The sequence below is a fragment of the Nanorana parkeri genome, unplaced genomic scaffold, assembly GCF_000935625.1.
Source record: "Nanorana parkeri isolate BGI_ZX_2015 unplaced genomic scaffold, ASM93562v1 scaffold316, whole genome shotgun sequence".
Classification (NCBI taxonomy): domain Eukaryota; kingdom Metazoa; phylum Chordata; class Amphibia; order Anura; family Dicroglossidae; genus Nanorana; species Nanorana parkeri.
In genome coordinates, this window is record NW_017306584.1 from 105,737 (window position 1) to 130,629 (window position 24,893).

Genomic DNA, 24,893 nt, shown 5'->3' on the forward strand with positions numbered 1-24,893 from the left:
CTCTGCACATTCTTGTCACCTTCATTAACGCTCTGCACATTCTTGTCACCTTCATTAACGCTCTGCACATTCTTGTCACCTTCATTAACGCTCTGCACATTCTTGTCACCTTCAATAACGCTCTGCACATTATTGTCACCTTCATTAACGCTCCGCACATTCTTGTCACCTTCAATAACGCTCTGCACATTCTTGTCACCTTCAATAAGGCTCTGCACATTCTTGTCACCTTCATTAACGCTTTGCACATCCTCGTCACCCTCATTAATGCTCTGAGCTTTCTTTTCCCCACCATGCTTGCTCTGCACTTTCTTGGGAGCCATGCTGGATTGAATACAGTAATGTACAGTACTGTGCTACAAAGCACACAAAAAAGCTTCACAGTAAGTGTCCACAGCCCTGTCTATGAACGCGATCTCGAATACAGGAAGCCACGACCACGCGTCAGAGTGCCGAAGATGGCCACGGTCGTGTTCGTCACCGATGCAGAGTTCGTGAACGGAGGGAACATTTTGACGAACTTCCTGTAATCAAACCGAACTGTTCGCGAACAGAAGCATTCGTGAACCGAGGTACCACTGTAACTATAGATCTGTGGTGCTCTCTAGTTTGTGTGGCTTTGGATTATGCATGCATAACTTTTGCGTATCTATAAGTATTGGGTCACTTACCAAGCATGGAAAATAGTTCTGAGAGAGTTTCAGGTATTTCATATTGCTTACTAGCCTCATTACCAGGTAATGGTGGAACCAATGGCCATGACACTGCCATTCCAAAATATGCCCCAAAAATATGCGCATACATCATGCTTATATGATCGTTCATCTGTAATTTAACAGAAGAAAGCTTTAAATAAGTTAGTATTCACAAACAAAGTTAGCCAGTCACAGGGAGATGTGATTTATTTATTTTGGAATGATCAGAGTCTTCTGCAATTTAATCCACCTAATATTCACATCTTCTACACCAGGGGTAGCTAAACTTTGTCCCTCCATCTGTAGGGAAAGTACAAATCACATCATGCATCTGCCTCTGTGAGTCATGCCTGTGGCTGTCAGAGTCTTGCAATGCCGCATGGGATTTTCAGTTCAACCACAGCTGGAGGGCCAAAGTTTGGCTACCCGTGCACTACACAATGGGGAATGTGCAAACTGTAGGTTTCCCAACATTCCAGGCATGATGCATGAGTTTATTAGAGAGGCGTGAGGTACTCTTTGTAGTAGAGAGGTATAAGGCACTACATGTCTTAAAGAAACATGAGCCACTGTGCATATTACAGAGGCTTCAGGCTTTACATTCAATAAACAAACATGAGACAATTTGTGCAAAAGGCATTAATCATTGCACATAATCAAGAAACTTGAGCCATTGCATAGTGTAAGGCACTGTGTATACTAGATGCAAGATACTGTCTGCAATAGAGTGGTGAGCTGTGAGTGCTGGTATAATTTGTGTGGATACCAGGGAGTGAGGTAGTATGTGTTGGATTTCTGACTTTACTGTTGTGGATACCGGGTGGTGAGCTTTGGTTGTTGGAGTGCACATATAACTCTTGCCTTGGATACCAAGGGGTGAGCTTTGTGGGCTGCAAATATGTTTTTACTGGTGGTATGGATTCTGATGAAGAGCATATGCTGGTGGTATAGATTCTGGTGAGGTGTGTGCTGGGGTGCAGATCATATTGCTGGCATCTATATTGTGGAGTAAAGTGCTACTGACAATACATCCAACATGGTGGCACCCAGCAGCAAACTCTAGGCTTTTGGATGTCTACACACAACTTTTATTGGTAAATAACATGCCTAAAATATATTAAATGCACATATATTCTTATAGAAGATTTTTGTTAAAATAAATGATCTGAGGACAGAGGCTATTTAAAGTTAACCTTTCCTAAGAGAAATATGTGAGATGTCATTGCTGACCTCCTTCTGACTGGCTGTTATGCTGACACTGGCTTTCTGTATGCAAGCTTGCAAATCTACAAGGTCAAAGAAAACTAGACATGTGCACCGGCAAAAAATTTGTTTAGTTTAGTTTTGTGTTGATTCAGATTTTTTCGTTATTCCGTTTTTCGGGATTCGGGTCCTCAAGTCAATTCATTTTCGGGATTCGGTTTCAGACGAAATTCGTTAGCGATAGTCTCTACGAATTTACGTTTTAATTTTGTTGGTTTCGTTGCAGCAAAGTGACATTAAAAAAATAAAACATTTTAATGTCACTTTGCTGCAACGAAAATCCGTCCACAAACGAAATTTTGTGCAGACAACCGCTAACAAATCTTGTCCGAAATTTCGTTTTCGGAAATTCGGATTCCTTTCCATTCTTCATTTCTGTAATTCGGATACATCCGAATCTCCAAATAACGAAATTTCGTCCAAAAAACAAATTTTTCCGAAACGAATCGCACATATCTAAAGTAAAAGTCTGAAGTCTATATCTACTATGGATGCACTGATACTAGTATCAGTGCCGATACCGAGTATTTGGCGAGTATTCGTACTCGCCCAAATGCTCCCGATACTTATCCCGATACCAGAACTTCCGGTATCAGGAAGCCAGGTGGCAAGTCATTACATGCATCCTTAACCTCTTGCCGTCCGCCCGTAGTAAAAAAACGGACGGACGGCACTGCAGCATCTGCGGGTTGCCGTCTCCAGACGGCAATTTTTTTCTGCTCGCGCGCGCCCCCTAGCGGGCACGCACGGGCAGAAAAGACCCGCTAAATGCACACACCCGTTACCGGGTGTTTCACATATAGGCGATCGGCGGGTCCATAGCAGGGACTTCTGTTATCAGTATTTGGTATCAGCCAGTACCGAAAGAAAAATATCAGTACTAGCTGCCAAATAAACTTTATCGGTGCATCCCTAATATCTACATACAGTATTTGTTCTGAGTTGTGCTGGCTTGTAAACATATTCCTGGGTGCTATAGCAGTGAAATGGTGAATGTAGTGAATGTACTGTATAGGTTTGACAAAATGTCTGCGGGAAAAGGTTAGTGTTTGTAATTCTGTGCACATCTTTTGTTACTTACCATAAGATATTTTGTCATAATGTATCTGTTTGCTACAAATATGGGTAATTCAATGATGGTCATAATAATCAGCTGCAAAGGATTCACTTTTCCTAGGATGACCCCAGATGAGATCAAGACTGGAAAAATGCTCATTAGTCCTGTTGTTAAGCTGCAAAAAGACACCAATGTCAGTAAAAACAAACTGCATACATGGCAAATATAAATACTTTTGTTAAACTCTTTTTAGTATCTACTCAGAGATCTGTTTAAATCTTTGAAGACCTCACCACTTTAAAAAAAAAAAGAAGGCTGCTAAACAGGTGCACTCAGAGGTACCAGCAGTAGTTTTCATTGCCCTATGCACAAATGCTGAATTGTTCTGGAAAGCAAAACTCCAACACTTGCCGGTACCTGGCTGCTAATCATCACCCCAAACACATTCCTGTTGGACTATCACTATGATGGACTGCTTTGGGTAACCAATTGTGTGTGAGACAAAGCATGGCAAATTTATTCACAAATTTAATACAGGCAATTTTGTGTATTTTGTATTTAAAGTGGATGTAAACCCTAAATTGATGGTATTTAGTTTGCTAAAGCACTATGTATCATAATCAACTGTAGTTTTTCCTACAGAAAATATTGCTTTCAGGATTTTTTAGGACACCCAGGACGGGCTTCACAATGGTGGCAATCATGGAACATGCCTGTGTAATGAACATAGGCACAACTACATATAGGGGTCTATTCACAAAGCTGCCGAGGGCAGCCGAGTGAATGACCGATCAGAAGTGAAGTGAGCCGAACACTGTTCGGCTATTCACTTCAGGCTGGTACGGCTGATTTCAGCCGTACATCGGCTGAAATCAGCCGTACATCGGCTTGCTTCGTGTGGCTTCGAAACAGCCGAACATGCTCAGCAGGTTCGGCTGATCCGAAGTGCAGAAGGAGTACGACTCAGCCGATCCAACATCTGGATCGGCTGAGCCGAACCTCCGGCAGGCTTCACACTGCTGTTCGGGCTATTCTGAAAGATCCCGAACAGCAGTGAGAGAATAGCCGAATGCCGCCGAGCGGCATTTGGCTCGGCTGTTCTGCTCGGTCCCTCAGAGGCACCGAGCAGAACAGAAAAAGAGTGAAAAAAGTAGAAAAAAGTAAATAGAAAACGATTGTGCAGAGCTAGCAGTGACAGCTAGCTCCGCCCAATAGTTTCCTATTGTCCGGCGGCTCTGCTGCTGTAAAAAAAAAAAAAGTTAAAAAAATTTAAAAACTCTCCCTGGGGCCCCGGGAGCCCCCCGCTCCCGGCCGCCAAGGAGAGAAACCCCGCTTTGTCTTTTTTTCTTCATTCTGGCACGAGCGATGTCAGAATAGAGGAAAAAAAAAATTCCCATTCAAAAGCATTGAGAGTTTACTATTGGCTATTTCAATTTGCAATAGCCAATAGTAAACTAGCATTGTTCCCGCCCTCTGCTGGTGGACCTGGTGGGGAACTGTAAAAGAGGGCGGGTACAATGCTAGTTTACTATTGGCGGAGCCTGAACAAGAAACTTCATAGCAGGATCACCAGGTATTAATTTAACAAAAGCTGCAGATTTTAAAAAACTGAAAATAAGTAAGAAATTAAATAATTTTAACAAAAAAAAAAACGAAAATGGAAATGGAAAAAAAGTACATATACATAAAGAAAATAAAAATCTTAAAATGATCAGCAAAAAATAAAAGCAGAGGTTGCAGTTAATTAAGGCTCATTAGTTTTAGCAAAGATGATTTATTAAAATTTTTTTGATTTGCTTTTACTGATATAATGAACAGATCAAAGGACATGCCTTTGATCTTCTGAAAAATAACTACACTGAATTGGATGTAAATTGGTTAAAGTGTATCTCTAGCCAGAAGTTGTTGAATTTTTAGTTTTGGATAGAGTAGGAAATTAATCGCACCACTGTCCATATTTATTGCTGTCTGTGTCTCCTCCGTAGGGATTCATCTTTTTTCTGGTGACCACTGTCACTAATGAAAGGATTTTAGAGAGTTTAAACCTACCAAAGGGCACATCGGTTTACGATGAAAATTGTTTAAGAGGGGGTTTCCCTCTCTTGGGAATGATTGTATCTCATTTCCTGTTGGGACAGGAGGTAAAGGGAAATTACCCTAATGGGTCAAGTGCAGCATGAATAAAACCTTAAAGAAGTTTTAACCATTCCCTACTCTGTTTAATGCTTAAAAAACATAGGGCTACAAATACAATATACATACTGAAGTAATTAATTTGTATGACGTAAAATGCTCAGCCCTACGTGCGTTACGTCTTTGCGCGACTTCGTCACTCTTCTCAGCTGAGCCGGCCGGACAGGAATCCCATTGCACCCATAGATTTGTACTGTGGTGTCCATTGGATATTTGTTTTATGCCTTTTGTCACCTGTGACATTGTGAGTACCTGCTTTTATTCAATAAATTGTATTTTTGGACGATACGCACTATGTCCTCTTTATATTTTGTCACCCTTTGAAATGATGATGTTATTTGCGAGCGGAGGAGGTTATCTGGTCTTCAGTCATACGGGCTTCCCTCTGCTATTGAGAAGGGAAACGTGCTTTGAGACCTAGTTCTGTGGGTCTATCTCCCCAGATGAGCACTGTTCCAATTTTTGCATTCACTGGGTGGAGGTGAAAGTCTGTCAGGATTCTGTGGCAACTGCTTACTTGGAAGTTTGGATCTATCTAGTGGTGAACTATCCCCTGCATTTGTTTGCACGATTATAGTTGTACACAGGACTTTGTTTTTATCACTCTCTTCACATCTTTTCATGTTTTGATATGCTCTTTTGTATATATTTTTAAAGCATATACTCATATATCTTATGGTTATATCACATATTTAACTAAATTGTATATATATTTATTTAGCTCGGCACATGATTGATATACAAATTAATTTGTATTAATTCAAACAGTACCTGAATCAGGTTTAAAAGTCAATGAGTACGTTTATGTAATATGGAATAACATACCTTGTCATACCAATGGTTGGAACTACCCCATCCTTGTTAAATAGGAAAGCATCCAAAATGATGGCCCACTGCAGTCCAACTGCTGTCATCAGAAAATTAAAAGCAACTCCGCTAAATCCATATTTCCTTAAGAATACAAACAGGAAGCCGACTCCAAGAATTACAATGACGTTCACATCTTGAAATGCTATCAATTGAACAAACACTTTTACTTCGAGAATAACAGCGTTAACAAAATACACAACATCACTGACACTGTACACAAGATTTTTCATTATATCATTATTATTAAATCAATTATACCCTAGCAAAAGTATCCAGGTCACGGAATTGTAAAAATATACAAAACACACATACAAAACACATAGGGGTGAATTTATAAAAACTAGAGGAGACAAAAACTGGAGCATCTCTCTTCAGTTTGTTCAGTTAAGATTTGAAAATGAAAGAAAGATGCTGATTGGTTGCCATTCACATCTGCTCTTGTTTTTGTCTGCTCCAGTTTTGAGTAATTCCCCTCACAAGAAATACAATGCATATATGAATATTTTGTTTTTTAATTTCTAGCTGGCAGATGGAGCCTTAGGCTCCTTCATACATGCTCTTCAGGTTCTCCTTAGCTGATTTAGGCATGTTCCAGAGCTCAATGCCTCTGGCCTGTAAAATAATCTATAAAATAAAGTATGACTCATAAGAATGAACACACATGTACATCCCCCCTGCAACTCCCCATTGCCACCAAAAACTCAAAATCACTTACAATGGTGGAAATGTCCTTTAAGCTGAAATTTACACATGCGCAACTCTCATTCCCTCTTATCCCCCATCCTGCCTGCCTTCAAGACAAAGAGTCTTAAGGCAAACAACTTCTGTCCTGCTCTCTTTAGAAACATTGTAAATTATGTATAATGGATAAACCTTGTGATTTACGTAAATTCTTTGTCATGTATGTCTGCCCATCATAGTGTGCATCATGAACATTTTTGAATGAACACTATAAAAATAAATACATATTTGGCAGATCTGTTTTACAAAGGTTACAAAAGAATTTTATATTAATAGTCTTTTGAGTTCCATGGATTTGTATTATGTAGATCGCAGGCCAGTAAAAAAAAAACACAGGTTAATTAGAGCATAAAAACGGATGCACCCCCAAACGAAAAAGAGACCAAATGAGTTTATATTGGTAACAATAAAAGCACCAAGAGCCCACAGTTTTGGATGGCAAACACAGACCCACTTAATCGTGTGATTCAAAAGGGGAATACTCTGGGGAATTGGAAAGTTACAATGATGGTGACCACAAATATGATGGCACATGCAGCAATTGGGAGGAGCCTTATCCATTCCCCAAGGGATTCCCCTTTTGAATTACACCTGAAGCCCTGATGAAGGGGGTCGGTGTTTGCCCCTTAAATGAGCTGTCACTTTCATGCTTTTATAGTCACCAATAAAAACTCCACTGAACTATTCTTTGGTGGTGCCTCTGTTTTTTGTTCTGATTGACTTCTTTGGGACCCCCTCCTGCCTTCCGTGGGATCCCTGTAGGTAGAAGTGCAGCCACTACCAAGCAGTCGAGACCCACAAACCCATATTACAGCCACTGACATTTACAATCAAAGATCACAGTGCCTCTCGCTCTTCCTCGCATTTGTATCACTAAAAAACATGTGGCAGCCATGTAATTCTATGAAACTGAACATGTAATATGTAAAACATGCGTTATCTTTACTTTCCAGACCTCGGCTTAGATGATAAAAAAGTCTGACCATGTCTCTTTTTACTTAACATTTCTCAATTGCTACTGAAGTTTACTAGGGCTGGGAAACTCATGTGTTTCATGATAAGTGACAATGATAAATGACAATAAGTGACAATGATAAAAACACCGCACTCAGAAGGAATGCATGCTGGGTTTTGGGTAGGGAAGGGAGTGACACTTTTTGCAAAGATGGCGATTCAAATCTTTTTTCGCTTACTGGTATACTATGATATGATCATTTGCAAGGCACAAAGTATTGTGAGGGTTATTCACTAAAGAGCTGAAGGATTTAGCTGAACATTCGGCTAACCCTTCAGCTCGCTTCAGCTGCAGGAACCTTTCAGTTCAGCCGAAAGTAGCCGAAGCACACACTCGAGCACACAGCCGAGCCGTATGCATATGCTTCGGCTCGGCACAGCCATAGCGGAATAGAAAATAGAATAGCAAAAAAAAAAGGTATGCGGTTCCCCTCCCCAATTAATACCAGAACCTTTAGGTCTTGTAGGAATGTTGGGAGGGACTGCCGATGTAAAAAAAAATGCTTGGGGTTCCCCTACAAATTAGTATGCGATAATCTCAAAAAGCTTGACAACCTTTCACCTTCATCCAGTGAGTACAATAGACAGAACGGTGCTCACCTGGGGAAATAGACCTACAGGTCTAGGTCTCAAGCGCGTTTCCCTTCTTAGGCGGCACAAGGGGGGTGCGGCCCACACCTAGGTGACACCAAAATGACTGACAGTCATTTTGGTGTCACCCCTATGAAAAGTCGGGCACTCGGTCACGAACCGAGAGCCTGACGGTGTCAGGAGAGAGGAGAGGACCCGGCGGCATACCTCATCCCGCCAGGTGAATGTCCCCTCCTCTCTCTGCCTGTGTCCAAGGACATAGATGACTGCCGGCAGGCTTCAATAAGATGACCGCGCATGCGCGATGATGTCACAGCAGGGTGTCACCCAGTCTCCGCGTGTCACCCAGCCTTGGGTTGCCCCTGGGGACACCACTAACAACCTCAGACCATTCAGAGTGTGAATCATTCATCACCACTCTCTAAATAAGGTCTTTAAGACAGCTTTCTATCCAATTACAGATTGAATACTCTATACCTACTGAACTTAACTTATACATTAGCCGCCTGTGAGGAACTGCGTCAAATGCTTTTGCAAAGTCCAAGTACACTATATCCACAGCGATTCATCTGTCCAATTTATTACTCACTTCCTCATAAAAAGAAATTAGATTTGTTTGACAACTTTTGTGAATCCGTGCTGACTATCGCTTATAATATTATTTTCAAGCAAAAACAATTGCATGTGATCCTTGACCAAACTTTCAAGTATCTTCCCAACAATTGAAGTTAAACTTACAGGTCTATAATTACTTGGTAAAGACTTTGATCCCTTTTTAAATATAGGCACCACATTAGCCTTGCGTCAATCTATTGGTACCAAGCCAGTCATTAGAGAGTCTCTAAAAATTAGGACAACATAGCTGAACTGGAAAAATTCCCAAGTTCTAGCTCACTTTCCAGTTCAGATTGTTCACTTCTCCTGCCTTCTCCAAACTCTTCACCCTTTTGTGTATAACCCTGTTTATTTCTATATAGATGACAGAAGCAATAAAAACATCAGTTGTCTGCAATCCAGCAAAAAAAAAAACAGAGGTCCCACTGGAAATAAACACCTCAACAACCAGCACGATGGGTGGGACACACCAACAGAACCACTGTATAATAGACATGTAAGCTGTCAAAAAAATCGTTTAGCTTTCTTTCATCTTGTTTTGGATGTTTCGTTATTTTGCTTTTCGCGATTCAGGTCTGAAGGTCAATTCGTTTCAGAATTTGGATTCAGATAAATCCGAAGTTTGTGTAATTTTGGATTTGAGTTAAATGATAATTACGAACAAAAATGAGTTGCAGAAAAGTGACATTAAATGTTTACTTTGTTTCTTTTTAATTTTTGACAGTCTACAGGAACAATAAAAAAAATAAAACAGCGAAAACAGTGGGTTACCCAGATGCAGATGCCCCCCTGCTCGCAGACCCCCACAACTACCGGTGCACGGTTGTCGGGAAGAAGCCCTTGTCCTCATCGGCATGTCCTCAGGTGCACCCTCACAATGCCAAGGACATGTGGCCTGGTATGATGCAGCGGGGGGCTCTCGCTCATCCCCTCCCTTTCCTACCCTGCTGCTGCCTGGATTAAAAGTCTGCTATGGGATTTTGGGAGGAACCCCACTGTTTTTTTCATTCTTATTAGTGTTGGGGGTCCCCCTTAAAATGCCTACCAAACAAGTGTCTAGTATGAATTGCTGGGGAACCGCACACTTTTTTTAAAATTAAAATTTCTGTGGACTGTTTAACACTTTTGTGTAATCTGTGACAGCTGTCAAATTCTTTGTTATCATTCAGGATTGGAATGTCAGCAAAGAAGCAGGAGTTGTTACAAAATAACACAGATCTCAATTTCTTTCTTTGTTTACATTTTGTAACAATATTCTGTTATTTTGTTGACATTCGAGATACGAGTCCAGAATGTCAACAAAGAGCAGAGAAGTCTGACAATGACTCACAGATCTCCCTCTTCTTTCTTTTAGATGTATCCAAATTTCGTTATCAAACATTGGGATATGTTCGCATTCATTATTTCTGTCCTTCGGAAATTGTAATGCATCCGATTTTCGGAATTTACAGAAATGCGTACGAATTTCAATTAGTAACAAAACTAATGGCACATGTCTAATCTATAATGGGCATAGGTTATACAGTGGGTATGGAAAAGAACCCCCCCCCCTTTTTTAAATAATCACATTATGTTGCTTTGCAGCCTGAAATGAAGGCAGACACAGTTTTTCGTTTTATCCAGCTATATTTACTCAGTGCAACTTATAACATCCAAGTGAAAGATAAAACACCAACATGTCTGAAAAAAATAATAATTCAGAAACAGAATCACTAAGTTGGAAAAAGGATCACCCCCTTGTGTCAGTATTTTGTTCAACCACCTTTTGCTTTAACTACAGGATTAGTCTGCTGGGATATGTCTCTGCTAACTTTGCACATCTAGACTTTGCAATATTTGCCCACTCTTCTATGCAGAACTGCTCAAGTTCAGTTAAATTTGATGTTGAACGTTTGTGGACTGCAGTCTTCAAGTCATTCCACAGATTTTCAATGGGGTTTAAGTCTGGGCTCTGACTAAGCCATGCAAGGACATTCACCTTTTTCTCCTTCAACCACTGTGTAGTCATTTTTGCTGTGTGCTTTGGGTCATTGTCATGTTGGAAGGTCAACATTCTTCCCATTGACAACTTTCTGGCAGAGGGCAGCAGATTTTCCTCAAGAACTTGACAGTATTTTGCCCCATCCATTATTTTTCCCCATCCATTATTCCTTATATCCTGACAAGTGCTTCAGTCCCTGCTGCAGAGAAACATCCCCATAACAGGATATTTCCACCTCCATGCTTTACTGTAGGAATGGTGTTATTTGGATGGTGAGTTGTATTGGATTTCCGCCAGACATATCGTTTGGTGTTGAAGCCAAACAATTCAATTTTAGTCTCATCTGACCATAACACCTTTTTTCATGTGGCCTCAGAATCTTCAAGGTGCGTTTTGGCAAAGCTCAGCCGTGACTGCATGTGGCCTTTCTTGTGGAGTGGCTTTATTCTTGCAACCTTGCCATACAAGCCCCATTTGTGGAGAATTTGTGATATTGTTGTCACATGCACACAAAGACCACTCGATCATAAAATCCTGCAATTGCTTCAGAGTTGCTGTAGGCCTCTTGGTAGCCTCTCTGACCAGTTTCCTCCTGGCTCTTTCATCCAGTTTGGAGCGAGGTCCTGCTCCAGGGAGGGTCTATGTTCTACGTTCCACTTCTTAATAATAGATTTCACTATGCTTCTAGGCATTGATAAAGCCTTTGAATTTTTTTTGTATCCATCTCCTGACTTGTGCCTATCCACAACTTTATCCCGGAGGTCTTTTGACAGTGACTTGCCTCCCATAGTTGATTGTTTGTTTCAGGTGCACTACCAGGGATTAAAATGCTTCATGAACGCTCTTCTCATGCTGAGCTAAACAAAATGACAACAGCTGATCACAAGTGAAAGTCAAATGGCTTTGTGTGCCATTGAGAAGGTGATTAGTTACACCTGACTGAGTTTACAAGTCATTTTTAGGAGGGGATGATCCTTTTTCCAACTCAGTAATTCTGTTTTTATTTTTTCTGGCATGTTGGTGTTATATTTTTCACTTGGATGTTATAAGTTGCGCTGAGTAAATACAGCTGGATAAAACAAAAACCGTGTCCGTCTTCATTTTAGGCTGCAAAGCAACAAAATGTGATTATTTTAAAGGGGGTGGGGGGATTCTTTTCTATACCCACTGTATAAGTGAATGCTCCTTACCTTTGGGTCCAGAGGCTCTGTCTGGCTCACTGACATCACTGGTTGTCAGAACCTGCCCAGTTGCTGGCAACCGGTCACGTCAGTGAGCTGCCCAAACACACATCTGCCACTCCGCAATGAGATGCCACCTGCATTATATAGCCACCTGGTTATATGCATTACATGTCTGTGCTGGGCTGACTGCTTTGGCTGAAAAATGTATTATGTTGTGCTCCTCATAAGGTATGTGAAACAGCAGCTACAAAACTAGGCACCTGAACCAAGAGTAGTGATGATCAAATCAGTACAGCTGCAGGTTGTGATTTGCCTGCATGCAAATCTGTCTATGGAGCATCATATGATTCAAGAATCCAGACAAACGTGATTCATGATTTGTATAAGTCTCCGCAGATCTGAAAAATAGGCATGCATATATACCGGCACATTTTGATGTAGGAAAGACTCAAGCAATACAGCTTCATACATATACTTAACTTTTCTTAAATATATGGTGTCATCAAATAACTAGCAGAGGTAAAATCTAAAGTTTTGGTTCTTCTTATTTAGAGCTAAACTCTAGGCACCAAAAAGTTGATTCAATTACATTCCTCAATAGACACAAATGATATAGATCCACTTTGTGTGCACCGAATGCCTTTGCAAACCCAATTATTAGTAGTGGTGGCATCTAGACATGTGCGATTCATTTCGTTCCGAATCGAAATTCGGATGAAATTTCGGAGATTCGGATGTATGCGAATTCCGAATTACAGATATAACCAATGCAAACGAATCCGAATTTCCGATTCGTTTTTTTGGACGAACTTTTGTTTTTTGGACGAACTTTCGTTGCAGCAAAGTGATATTTGAGAACAAAAAAACTTTTTTTTCCTCTTAAATGTCACTTGAACGGACGAAACAAAAATTTCGTACGAATTCCGAAACGAATTGACTTTCAGACCCGAATTCCAAAAAACGAAATAAAGCAAAATCCCAATCAAAACGAAACGTCTAGTGGCATCATGACTGTGCTGCATATAGTCTGTGCAGAGAGCAGAGCTGTGGAAGGGATCCAGCAGGCCTGCTTACTACAGGCTGCCTGCAAAAAACTACAGGAAGGGCAGAGACAAGACTAGTCACCCTGCACCAGAAGAGAGAGCAGCAGTGACTGATCTTTATTACAGGAAGCTCCTGCACAGAAGCAGTTTTGTGCTGAATTACTAAACAGATCTGGAAGAAAAACACAAAGAAGACCAAGATTCAAGTAAGCATACACATTCCTTTTGTATTTGGACAATATTTGCTTATCCTGGAGTTCAGCATCAAAAAGTCACTTTGTCCATTGACAGTCTCTTTACAAATCCACCCCCCATCCTGACCAACATATACTCATCTTTTTACCACTCCCCCTAGAACTCCATTGAACCTCAACAAAATGCCCAAGTATGCCCATGTATGTAGGAGCATGTGACCTCCTCCCATGATGCAATGCTTGGGATTAGTTGAACAACATTATGTAAGGGAAGGGCAAACATCATCAGCTCTGTGTAAGCTCTAACACCATGAGCTTACAAAAGATTAGGACTAGTGATGAGGTTGGGCTTGGTGTGAACTACGTTCACCCAGGCCCACTCACAACTGTGACTGCCACCCCCTCCTCCCAACCCAGTCAGTTTCAGAGAGGCACATTCCCCACTCCACAGCTGTATGTCATAAAGGGGCAGGGAATGCCCCTGCCGTCATTGATTGGGTCGGGAGGAGGGGGTAGTGGTAACATTTTTGAGCGCGATTGGACGAATCAGACGAACTGGGTTCGCACCAAGTCCAGGCTCATCTCTAGTTAGGACTGCAGAGAACAAAATGCATCAAGGGAGCATGGGAAAGGTGAGCATATGTGGTTTGTGGTGAGGTAGGCTTTAAAGGGATTACGCCACCTTTACCTGAATGGACAAAGTGTCAGATTCTCTTCAGATCTCCAACACCTTAGCTAAAAGTAGATTAGAGTTAGCACCACTGCTATCAGCGTGAACACTGCAGGTTATTTTCCTTAATGGTGGCACCCCAAGAAAATGAATTACTGCAGTGTTTAATCAACCCAGAAGACACTAACAAACATGGCAGATAGATATTACTTTATCCAACTAGTTAAATGCTGCATACCCAGATAGCAAGGATAACTTGCTAGAAACTTCTGGCAGGGTGAAATTGTAATTCTTGTTAACTTGCTGCACACATTCTTGGCAAGTTGTAGACTTGCAGAATACTTGCAGCACAAGTTCTAGTTGACACTTTTTGAATTTGTAGCAAATTTGCTTGGCAAGTCTACAGCAAGAGTCCTGCAGGTCTTAGCAAGAGCTCTGCAAGCTCGCTGGTCTGGAGACTTGCAATGCAGACTTGCTGTAATTGTGCAACAAAATTGTGGAGCTTGGCAAGTCTGCAATAGTTTAGCAAGTCATTTTCAAACTTGCATCTCAATTGCTTGCTATCTGGGATATCCAAGTGGTCGTTCCTTGGTTACAGATCCCCTTTGATGGCCTGCCTACTGTGACCTTAAGTGCTTAACGACATGAGAACAGTTGAATGATCCAGCCACTTCTGATTGGATTGTGAAACTGTTGTATGTCTGTAAGCCTTCTCCCTGGTTGAGACTGCTTGAGGAAAATAATTGATTGTCTCAGATGGATTTTCCTGGCCAGTTGCTATATTCACCCTTCTCATGTTAAAACTAGAATAGTCTCGCAGCTTGCCCAGCACACTCAACATTGAGAATTGAATTAAAAAAATCAGACTAAGTGAAACCCATAGTCGTGTATGCGGCAGGTGGGTGATTTCCAGGTGCCAAGATATAATTGTCTTTGTACTCTAGAAGCGTAAAAAGCTAGCGGAGGCTCATTCAAAATAAAAAGAATCAGCTTTAGGTAGGTTGAAATTAAAAGTAAGAAGTGGTTAAGAGATAATTTAATTTGACCAAGCGAGGACAAGTAAATCTTTTAGGCCCAACAGACTTTTTCACAAGTAAATGGCGACATTTCTAAGTAAAAAACTACAAAATACATCTCTAAAATGTAAAATGAAGTCAAACAGCAATACAGAAATATCTTGACTAGTCAATAAAAAGTACAAGTAACTATTCTGAAAGGCCGCAGGGAATTGTATAGAATATAAATGAAAACTCTTACCTGGATACCTATCAAGGTTTCCCTCCAGTATGTACCCATGGGAAAAAAAGAACAAGAAGACTAAAATAAATATTGATTGAAGTAAAAGGAACATCCATGTCAGAAGTCCTCGAAGACTGGCAGAGTATCTTGGTGGCATTTTTATATTTTGTAGGAATAATAAAATGGCTTTAACTTGCTCAGCACAAACAAGATGTGGGAGGAAAGTGAGAGTGATGGGTGTTAACCAAATGACGCAAGGTCTTATCTTTCACAGGCCCCCGGACTATCAGCTACCATATTTTGTCAGTAAAGGGCTTAGTTGAAAGTGTTAGAAAAAAAGCATTAAAGGAACATGCAGGAGTGACCTAACATTTTCAGAAGGTCAATAATAAACAAAAATATTCTTTAAAACTTTTATAACTGTGCAGCAACCAATCAGCATTCAGGATTTACTGATATGAATAAAGTAAACTTAAAGTGGCACATTGGGGGTGATTTACTAACCTAAACACACGCACGCACTAGGTGCGTGTGATTTTTACACAGCAAAACGTATTTATCAACCAAAAAGTCTCTAAAAGCATATTTCCACTAATGTCATATATGGAAAAATCATGCACATGATGCATATATAATGCTGCTTCACAGTTTAGACAAAAATGGTTAGCTCATGCATTTACATTCCTGCATTCATCAACGCAAGCAACACAATGTAGAGCTAATTTACACAACATCACCTTGCAATTCATGCAGGGCTTTGCACAACACACCTGCTGGGTGTGTACACACTACAAAGGTGTCTAGATTCCACCAATAGATCATGCTGGGAGGGAACACACTACAGAGGTGTACACTTGTTCGTGGCATGTTTATAAGGTTAGTAAATCAACCCCATTATCTTCAGGAGTTAAATGTTAAAAATACATTCAAGTATCCTATTAACAAAAATGTATCGTATTTGTGTATCATTCATCTGTAGATCATCAAATTATCTCTGAATTGGTGCTGACACTGTCCTTCCTTCAGGAGGATGGCTGCTTTTGTTCCCTATGGTCCCTGTGTGTGTTGTAAAGTAGCCACCGCTTCAAGCTCACTCCCATGATGGACTATAACCTCACGTTTAGTTTACTTATTTGTATTGTAGATGTATATCCACCTGCCCAATCAGCTGCAGGCCAGGACATAACAATGAACACAAATGTATTTTAGCCTCCTGGATTTTTTTTTCATCTGTTTCTCCTTAGCACAGAGCTGCCTCAGTCTCAGCCACAGAGTTTGGCTTGTCAGCCTGTCTATATAGGCCAGACAGATCTGGACAAATGCTTCCCCACATATTTAGCTTTAAGCTGCTCTTGCTGCAAATAGGAGCAATTACTGACTAGATAATACTCTTTTGTGTCCCTCTTTAATTCTTCCTGTAGTTTGTTTTCATGCTAAACGCCGTATACATAATTTGGAAAAACCTCACTTCCAGCATTAGATCCATTAGTTAAAGGACTTTGTCTGAGAAAATAGATAAAATGCATCAGCATACAATGCAGCTGTAGCCTGAACCACCATCCATGTGGCATGGGCAGATGACAAAAACTTACTAGAAGCAGTGTGCTGGATCAAAGTACACGTAGAAAAGGCCACTAGGAGATCTGGATTTAAGAGAGCAGCAATAACAGATGAGGGTAGGATGTGGGAGCAAGTATGGTCCGTTATATTGATTGAGGCTCTAAGTAATGCCCGCAGCTTGCCACTTTGGGGTAATTCTATGGAACTGGGGGCATGGCTTGGGCGTGTGGCTTGGGTGTGGCTTGGAGGTTTCCAGAAACAGCCACGCTTTAACTCAGCTGCTGCTCCAGCCTGCTCTTTACAGACATAAAACATTATAAAATGGGCAAGGAAAAGCACCAAAATGCACCATAAAGACCCCATATGTAATATATAGAACATACTGCATTATGGCTGACGTGCATAGGAAATAAATGCTTCTTTCCTGTGCTCCTCAGCCTCATTTTGTTGGCCATATTGTGGTATTTCTAATCATTTTGTATGGTCTCTATGGATTACTGCCACCACGGCATTACCATGCCATACTCTGGCAATACACTTATTACAATCGTGAGATATTATGATTATTTTGCTCAAACAATCACACCACAAAAGGTCATTACCCGGGTGATCCACATGCCTCACCCCCCTGTTTCATCAACTACACACAGAACAAGACCTTGGGGTTTACAAAAGGCACGTATTCTTTACAATTGTTAAAAATTCCATGTATTGTGACCACATATTAAAACCGTACATCATAGCCATAAAAACATATGTAGCCCCTTTCACAATACATTCCCCTTATCATTTATATAGTGCCCTCCATTGCCACATTCAAAAATCATCATATTTAGAAAAATACAATTTTACAATTATAGAACACATATCTGAGCATCAAACTCTTGTGTGATCGATGGTGTCTTGTGGCAGGTGTTATTCCCAACACATTTTGCATAGTTTCTTCAGGTGATCCTGGGCAAACTTAGCCAAAATAACTTTGTTCTTTGATTTAAGGATAAAGCTATGACAGCGGTGAATTATTGTGGTTATTATTATTATTATACAGGATTTATATAGCGCTTTACAATATAAGGAAGACATTACAATCAGAATACAATTCAAGACAAGATAGTAAGGGGGACCCTGCCCCTGAGGGCTTACAACCTAAAAGGGAGGGACAAGTGATACATGAGGAGGTAGCTGTGTGGGGATGAATTGTTTGAGAACGTGATTGTTGAGTGGCTAGTTTGAGGCAATCAGAGTGGGAGATAGACAGACAGGTTGAGGTAAAGAGTTCCAGGGGATGGGTGAGACTCTAGAGAAGTCCTGGAGGCGAGCATTGTAGGAGTTGATGAGGGAGCTGGAGAGCAGGAGGTCTTTGGAAGAGCGGAGGGGACGGTTAGGGTGATACTTTGAGGCAAGGTTTGAGAGATAGCCGGGGGCAGAGTTGTGGATGGCTTTGTAAGTTGTTATGGAGAGCTCTGGCCTGGCAAGTTTTATACCTGCACTGTTATGCTCTTTTCCAGATCCCAGTGATTGACAGCTTTATCCTTAAATCCAAGAACAAACTAATTGTTTAAGAAAGCAGTTGAACTAAATAATTTTGAAAAACAAAAACTCAGAGAGCGCCTCCATCACGTAAAAGCATTTTAAGAAAATAATTTAAACAGATGAAAACATACTCACAAGGATTAAGTTTAAAAAGGCATGAAACGGTAAAAGCATGAAAGGCTTAGCCCACCGGCTACTCTTCCTCCCTGATGGTTAACGTTTCCGAGGTCACGCCTCCTGACGAGGTCACGCCTCCTGTTTAAATTATTTTATTAAAATGTTTTTACGCGATGGAGGCGCTGTGTTTTTGTTTTTCCAGAATTGAGGTTTCCCTAAAGCCTTGTTTGAGAGCCTGCCTCATTCACGGTGCATACTAAGATCACTGCAGATTTTCTCCTTGTTTGGACGTAAGCCGCTGGCGCTTTGTTACATACTGTTTGCTAAATAATTTTGACTTGTAATTGATTAATTAATTGCAAGGAAATGATCTGTTCTTATGAAAATCTTAATGGAATTTGACCATATCAATCTTTTCTTGTTGTGTCAAATAATCATTTTCAAGCAAAAGATCATTATAAATCATGGAATATGTGATCAATGGTTTGTTGAAATGTTTATGTACATCATTAGAAAACCAACTAGTTTTTATTTATGTCTGTGTGTGTCCAATGTAAAGGCTTCCCCTGACATTCTGTCCATCCCCCCTGGATGTCATGACATGAAGTGAGGGGAAATTTTCACAACTGGAACACAGACAGAGATCAATACAATCTGACAGATAACCCCCCCTCCTTTCTATCTAAATAAGAATATATTACTTTGCTTAGAGTTCCACTATAACTAAGAGTTTGATTCAGAGAAAGGGAAGAGTGAAGGAAAATGTGAATAAGTTACCTTTTGTGAGAAAAATGGAACATCAGGCTCCTCTCCTTAAAAATCCTTTCCTGGTAAAAGCTCTTGCAGGACTAACTACACTTATATGCGGGTCAAGCTGTCCAGCAATGGCACTGACGGGACTTGGGAAAACCTACTGTATAACACTACCATGGAGGCTTCAGCAGCATATGCCGCTTTAACCATTTAAGTAAAATGAACAGCCACCTTGGACCCACTGGGCTGTTTCTAGCCAGAGAAAATCTACTATTACCTAGGTTTTAGTAGGTGTGGATTGTTTTTAATGGTTGTCTAGTGTTGAAGTTTGTGTTACAATCCTCCCATCACTATACCACAGTTGCATATACATACAGCTCTTCTGGTGCATGTTTGGACGTGCAGTGCCAAGCTGCCAACTTTTTCCCTCTCTGGGTCTATATTTGGTATTGCCAAACTTTTTTGTGTAGAGGGATTGAATAGATAGAATGGAGTATCATTTTCGCCATGTCTGCTCTTGGCCAACCAGTGTCTTAAAACAGCTTTGCATGTAACACTGGTTAAAATCCTGTTCTACATATTGTCATATGCTATCACTGTTAGCCAGGCTGTGAACTTTGGAGCACAGATTATCTCTGTAGTAACAGTAAAATGTTCAGCATGGATGGAAGGCTTTATCAAGATTTTCATGTACTGAGGTAAAACCTGAAGTAAAGAATACACTATACAATTATTTTCCACAAATTGGCACTTAGTATGTACTGTAGGTAAGGAAACTAGCCAGAGTACAAGTAAATTAAATAAGGCAAGCTTTGGTCTCTGGACACTTGCACTTGGAAATCGGGAGCCATTTCTTCAGGGGTTGCTGAGAAGGCCAGTACAACCAATCAAAATCTTTTTGTTTTGGAACATACTGCAGAAATTATAATTGTAAGCTGAATGGTAGATATGGGCAGCAAAAATGTTCTTGTTAGCATGCTTTTCATACATAAAGCCTAAGAAGAGACATAGAAAATATATTAAAACTAAGGCAAAGAAAGCAGTTCACACTGTAGCTAGCATCCACCCTCGCTGTCATTAATATTTTGTTGTGAACCTTTCAACACTAGATATCTGTGGATACTTGTTCAGTGAGAATCACAGAGTAATAAATATTTTAATTTCGCCTAGCCATACCTTGCTGAATATACTTTCCTGTTGGTTCCTAAGCCCTACCTCATAGAAGTGGCTATCATACACTGAACTGATGATGGACAGCAAGCAGTATGTAGTTTAAAGCGGACCTTTACCCAAATCTTTAAAATAACAACAAACACATCATTAGAAATGTTTAGTAATGACAATCTACAAAGAGATAATTGCAGGCCTTGTATCCTTTGCATACCTTATTTCTCTTTTCTTCCCCAGTCTTCTGACAGTGGTCATGTTTAAGTAGGGCAGATTACTCTCCCTAAGCCCCCATTCACATGTAGCGACTTACCTTTCCAGCGGCCGGGATAGCGCGACTTTCGGGGCGACGTTCCAGCGACGATAGTGCAACATTCTCCGTCGGGCTCCATAGAAAAAAGCAAAATCCGCCGAAAAAAGGGTCCTGTAGAAGCGACCTGCGATCGCGACGAGCGACACGGAGCTAAGACAGCTCCGTTGAATATCATTGGCCGGCGACTTCTCGCGATATCGCGCGGCAAAAATGCGCGATATCGCGGCGGAAATCTCGCGATATATAGCTATGTGTGAATGGGGCCTTAGATTACAGATGAGATTTCCCAGCAATGCTCTGCTGCAATCCCAGTGTGCATTGCTTTGGCAAACTGAAGTCATTTTGCCCTTTCAAAGCAGGAAGTGAATGCTCTGCAAGTGTAAGCATTTCAAAATCACAGCATCTTACACCTGACATGTCTATGTTATTATTAATCATCATACATAGAGGGATGCATTGATAGAATTTGATTTTTGCGTGTAAAAGGTCCGCTTTAAGTGATATTAAACCCTCCGAAAGTAACAAGCATATAGAGCTGCAATCTTCAGTACTTACCATGATTGCTCAGTGTCTTTTTTTCCAAAGCTGTGGTTGCTGTACTGCCCCTCTGTGAAGATTCTCCCTTTTGAGGTTTCCCTTTACAGATGGCTTCGTCCCCTTACAAGGTCCCAGGGAGTCACCTTTGCATGCATGCTCCCGGTTCGGTCTAGACATACCTCTTCCTACCCTGCTTGCATCCATAGGAGATAAATCCCCTCCCCTGTTCCTCCCTCCTCTAAGTAAGTAATTGACAGTGGCTTAAAAAAGAAAAAAAAGAACTCCAGGCAAATAAAGTTGTAACCCTTGCAGTGGGACTACCCCCTTACTGCAAGGGTTAATTGCTCAATTTTTTCTAGGAAGATAAAATAACAGAGGTATACTCAACCAGGATTGTGGCTCCGGTGAGTATAGCAGTGCAGGAGTAGCCCCACTGCAAGAGTTTAGATATTATTTGCAGAGTTCTTCTTTAAGCCTGTGCTTTCTCTTCTCATCAGTTACATGTGATGTACTCAGGGCCAGAAGAACTCAGAGAAGCAGAAATTTGGGACCTTGAGCCGGCAGCAAAGTAAGTGTGTGTGCACGCATGGGAAGAAAATCATGTACTGAGACATAGGGGGTGATTTACTAACCTAAACACACGCACGCACCAGGTGCGTGTGATTTTCACACAGCAAAACGTATTTATCAACCAAAAAGTGTCTAAAAGCATATTTCCACTAATGCCATATATGGAAAAATCATGCACATGATGCATATATAATGCTGCTTCACAGTTTAGACAATGCAATTCATGCAGGGCTTTGCACAACACACCTGCTGGGTGTGTACACACTACAAAGGTGTTTAGATTCCACCCATAGATCATGCTGGGAGGGAACACACTACAGAGGTGTATACTTGTTCGTGGCGTGTTTATAAGGTTAGTAAATCAACCCCATAGTGTAAAATTTGCTTAGGATGAATTAGGATAAATAAAAGTGAAACATTTAGAATTGCTTTAACAACAACTGGCTATATCATTTAAGGTTGTATCTGTACTATGAACTATCAAATCTGGATGGCTCAGGGGCAGAAATGTGAATTAATCACATGACTCCATCCAAAAATTAAGAATAACCAATTTTTGGGATTTGTGACAGAAATTAAATATGCAAATACATATTTTTTTTTATGCTCTGTCATGCTTCACACTGGTTTAGTACCAGGCTTTTGATTCCTTGCACCCCTCTTACCAGCACCTATCTGTCAAATGACTTGGAACGCCACTATTTTTTCATTTATTTTTTCTAAATAGCACTTCAGGTCCATTAAATAACTTGAAATGGTGCCACATGAGTAAGTAAACGGCCAGAGGTTTAAAAAAGGTTTAGATAACCAAAAACTTGAAAATGTGGTACAATTCAGAGCTATATCCCTTAAATGTGTAGGCCTTTACTGTTTAGACCAATTGTAAAGAAAGCCAAGGTGTCAGTGAGTATAGTTACACCACTTAAAAGCACAGGTAAAAACTCACAGGAACAGGGCTGGCAGACACAAAGCCACAACAGAATAAGACCAGCTTTGAGAGTCAACAGCTTGTGTGATAGGCACCTCCCAGGACAACAGCTTAAAACACAGCTTAAAACACAACTCTTGGCAGAATGTTTTAATAACTTTTGCAGTGGGGCTGCCCTGGCACTGCTAGGGTTAAGTGCTTGTTTTTGTTGAGGTTTAAAAAAAAAAAAGTTATACTCACCTGATCCTCCTAGCCAGCTTGCTCTTAGATCGGTCCCTGGAGCCTCTTTCCTCCTCCGCTGCAGCGATCTAAGGTCCCTATATTACGTTCTATACACAGTGTATAGATGTGAGGATGCTGAGAAAGATTACAATACTGCAGCGCAGGTGGAGACAGACTTCAGAGACCGGAGAAGCAGGCAGCTGGTTCAGCAGTTCTGGTGAATATAGCTTTTTAGCAGGGGTAGCCCCACTGCAAGGGTTAAGAACATTTTTGCCTAGAGTTCTTCTTTAATAGTGGTCAATGTGAGCAATCCTCACTTTTAACTGGTAACAAAAGATCTTGAGCTGTACATGTGTTTGTGCTGGAACCGTACTCCACAGCGCGCCCTGAGCATGGAGAGTGAGCTGTCGCTGACAGCTCTGGGTCTAAGGCCCCGTTCACATTGATCGATTTATCGCGCAATTTTTGCAGCGATATCGCTCATATTTCCGCGCGATATCGCTCTATGTAGCTTCACCAATACATTTCAATGGAGCTGTTCACATCTCGTCGCTAAATATCGCTCAATATCGCTTGTAGCTCGTCGCTGGTAGCTTGTCGCTCCTACATGCCCCTTTTTTCGAGCGATTTTGAGCGATATTGCTCCGGATTGCATACAGCCCAATAGGAAGAAGTCGCTCAACATCGCTCAACATCGCTCGTCGCTCAAAGTCGCGCGATTTTCATGTCGCTCAGTATGAATGGGGCCTTATACAAATGATCAAGAACCAGGATAACTGGTTCCCAATGATAGGATTACTGAGTTAGCCTATTATTGGCCCTCCCCATCTTTTTCTCCTCTGTGAGGAAAGAGAGATACATTGAGGAAATTGATCAAAACAGGAGCAGACAGAATCTGAAGCAGTTGTCCATAGCAACTAGTCAGCTTCTCTCTTTAGTTCAAGCTTTGAAAGTAAAAGATAGAAGCTGACCGGTTGGCATGCACAACTGCCCCAGATTTTGTCTGCTCCAGTTTTGATACATTCCCCTCATTGTTTCTTTTTCCCCTTGCTAGAGGAGAAGAATGTAAAAAAAAAAAGACTGAGCTAGATAATGAAATAAATAAAATATAAAATAGTTAGATCAGAGCCTGATCTAGGTCAAAAAAATATTTGATTTAGTTTCGGCATCAATGTCAGTGTGTTTTAGGTAATTTACAATAATAAAAAAATAATAAGAGCATTTATTTTGGGTTATGTTTAGGTGGTGGGCTATGATAATAACAAAAAATAAGTATTTATGGCCAGTAGGTGAAGCTGAGCAGCATAGGAAAGACGTATTTATGGCCAGTAGGTGAAGCTGAGGAGCATAGGAAAGAAGTATTTATGGCCAGTAGGTGAAGCTGGGGAGCATAGGAAAGAAGTATTTATGGCCAGTAGGTGAAGCTGGGGAGCAGTGGCGTAACCAGAGTTATGGGCGCCCGGGGCAGAACATTTTTTTTCGCCCCCCGCATATTATACAAACATCCACTGGAACTGTATGCGCCCAGGGCAAGCGCATCCCCCGCCCCCCAGGTTGTTACGCCACTGCTGGGGAGCATAGGAAAGAAGTATTTATGGCCAGTAGGTGAAGCTGGGGAGCATAGGAAACTAGTATTTATGGCCACTAGGTGAAGCTGGGCAGCATAGGAAAGAAGTATTTATGGCCACTAGGTGAAGCTGGGGAGCAAAGGAAATAAGTATTTATGGCCAGTAGGTGAAGCTGGGGAGCATAGGAAAGAAGTATTTATGGCCAGTAGGTGAAGCTGGGTAGCATAGTAAAGATGTATTTATCTTATGTGCTTCTCAGCTCCATCTAGTGGCTA

General features: G+C 41.0%; 1 protein-coding gene across 1 annotated transcript in view; it reads right to left on the bottom strand.

The window, feature by feature from the left end:
• Positions 1–15,574, bottom strand: part of LOC108788295 (RH-like protein) — a 29,222-nt gene extending 13,648 nt beyond the window's left edge. The window contains exons 1-4 of the mRNA XM_018558040.1: positions 15,369–15,574; positions 6,034–6,220; positions 3,040–3,190; positions 672–825 (exon numbers count right to left, since the gene is read on the bottom strand). Coding sequence (XP_018413542.1) covers positions 672–825; positions 3,040–3,190; positions 6,034–6,220; positions 15,369–15,507 — 631 coding nt within the window. The 5' untranslated portion in view covers positions 15,508–15,574. The remainder of the gene's footprint in view (positions 1–671; positions 826–3,039; positions 3,191–6,033; positions 6,221–15,368) is intronic.
• Positions 15,575–24,893: the final 9,319 nt, after the last annotated feature.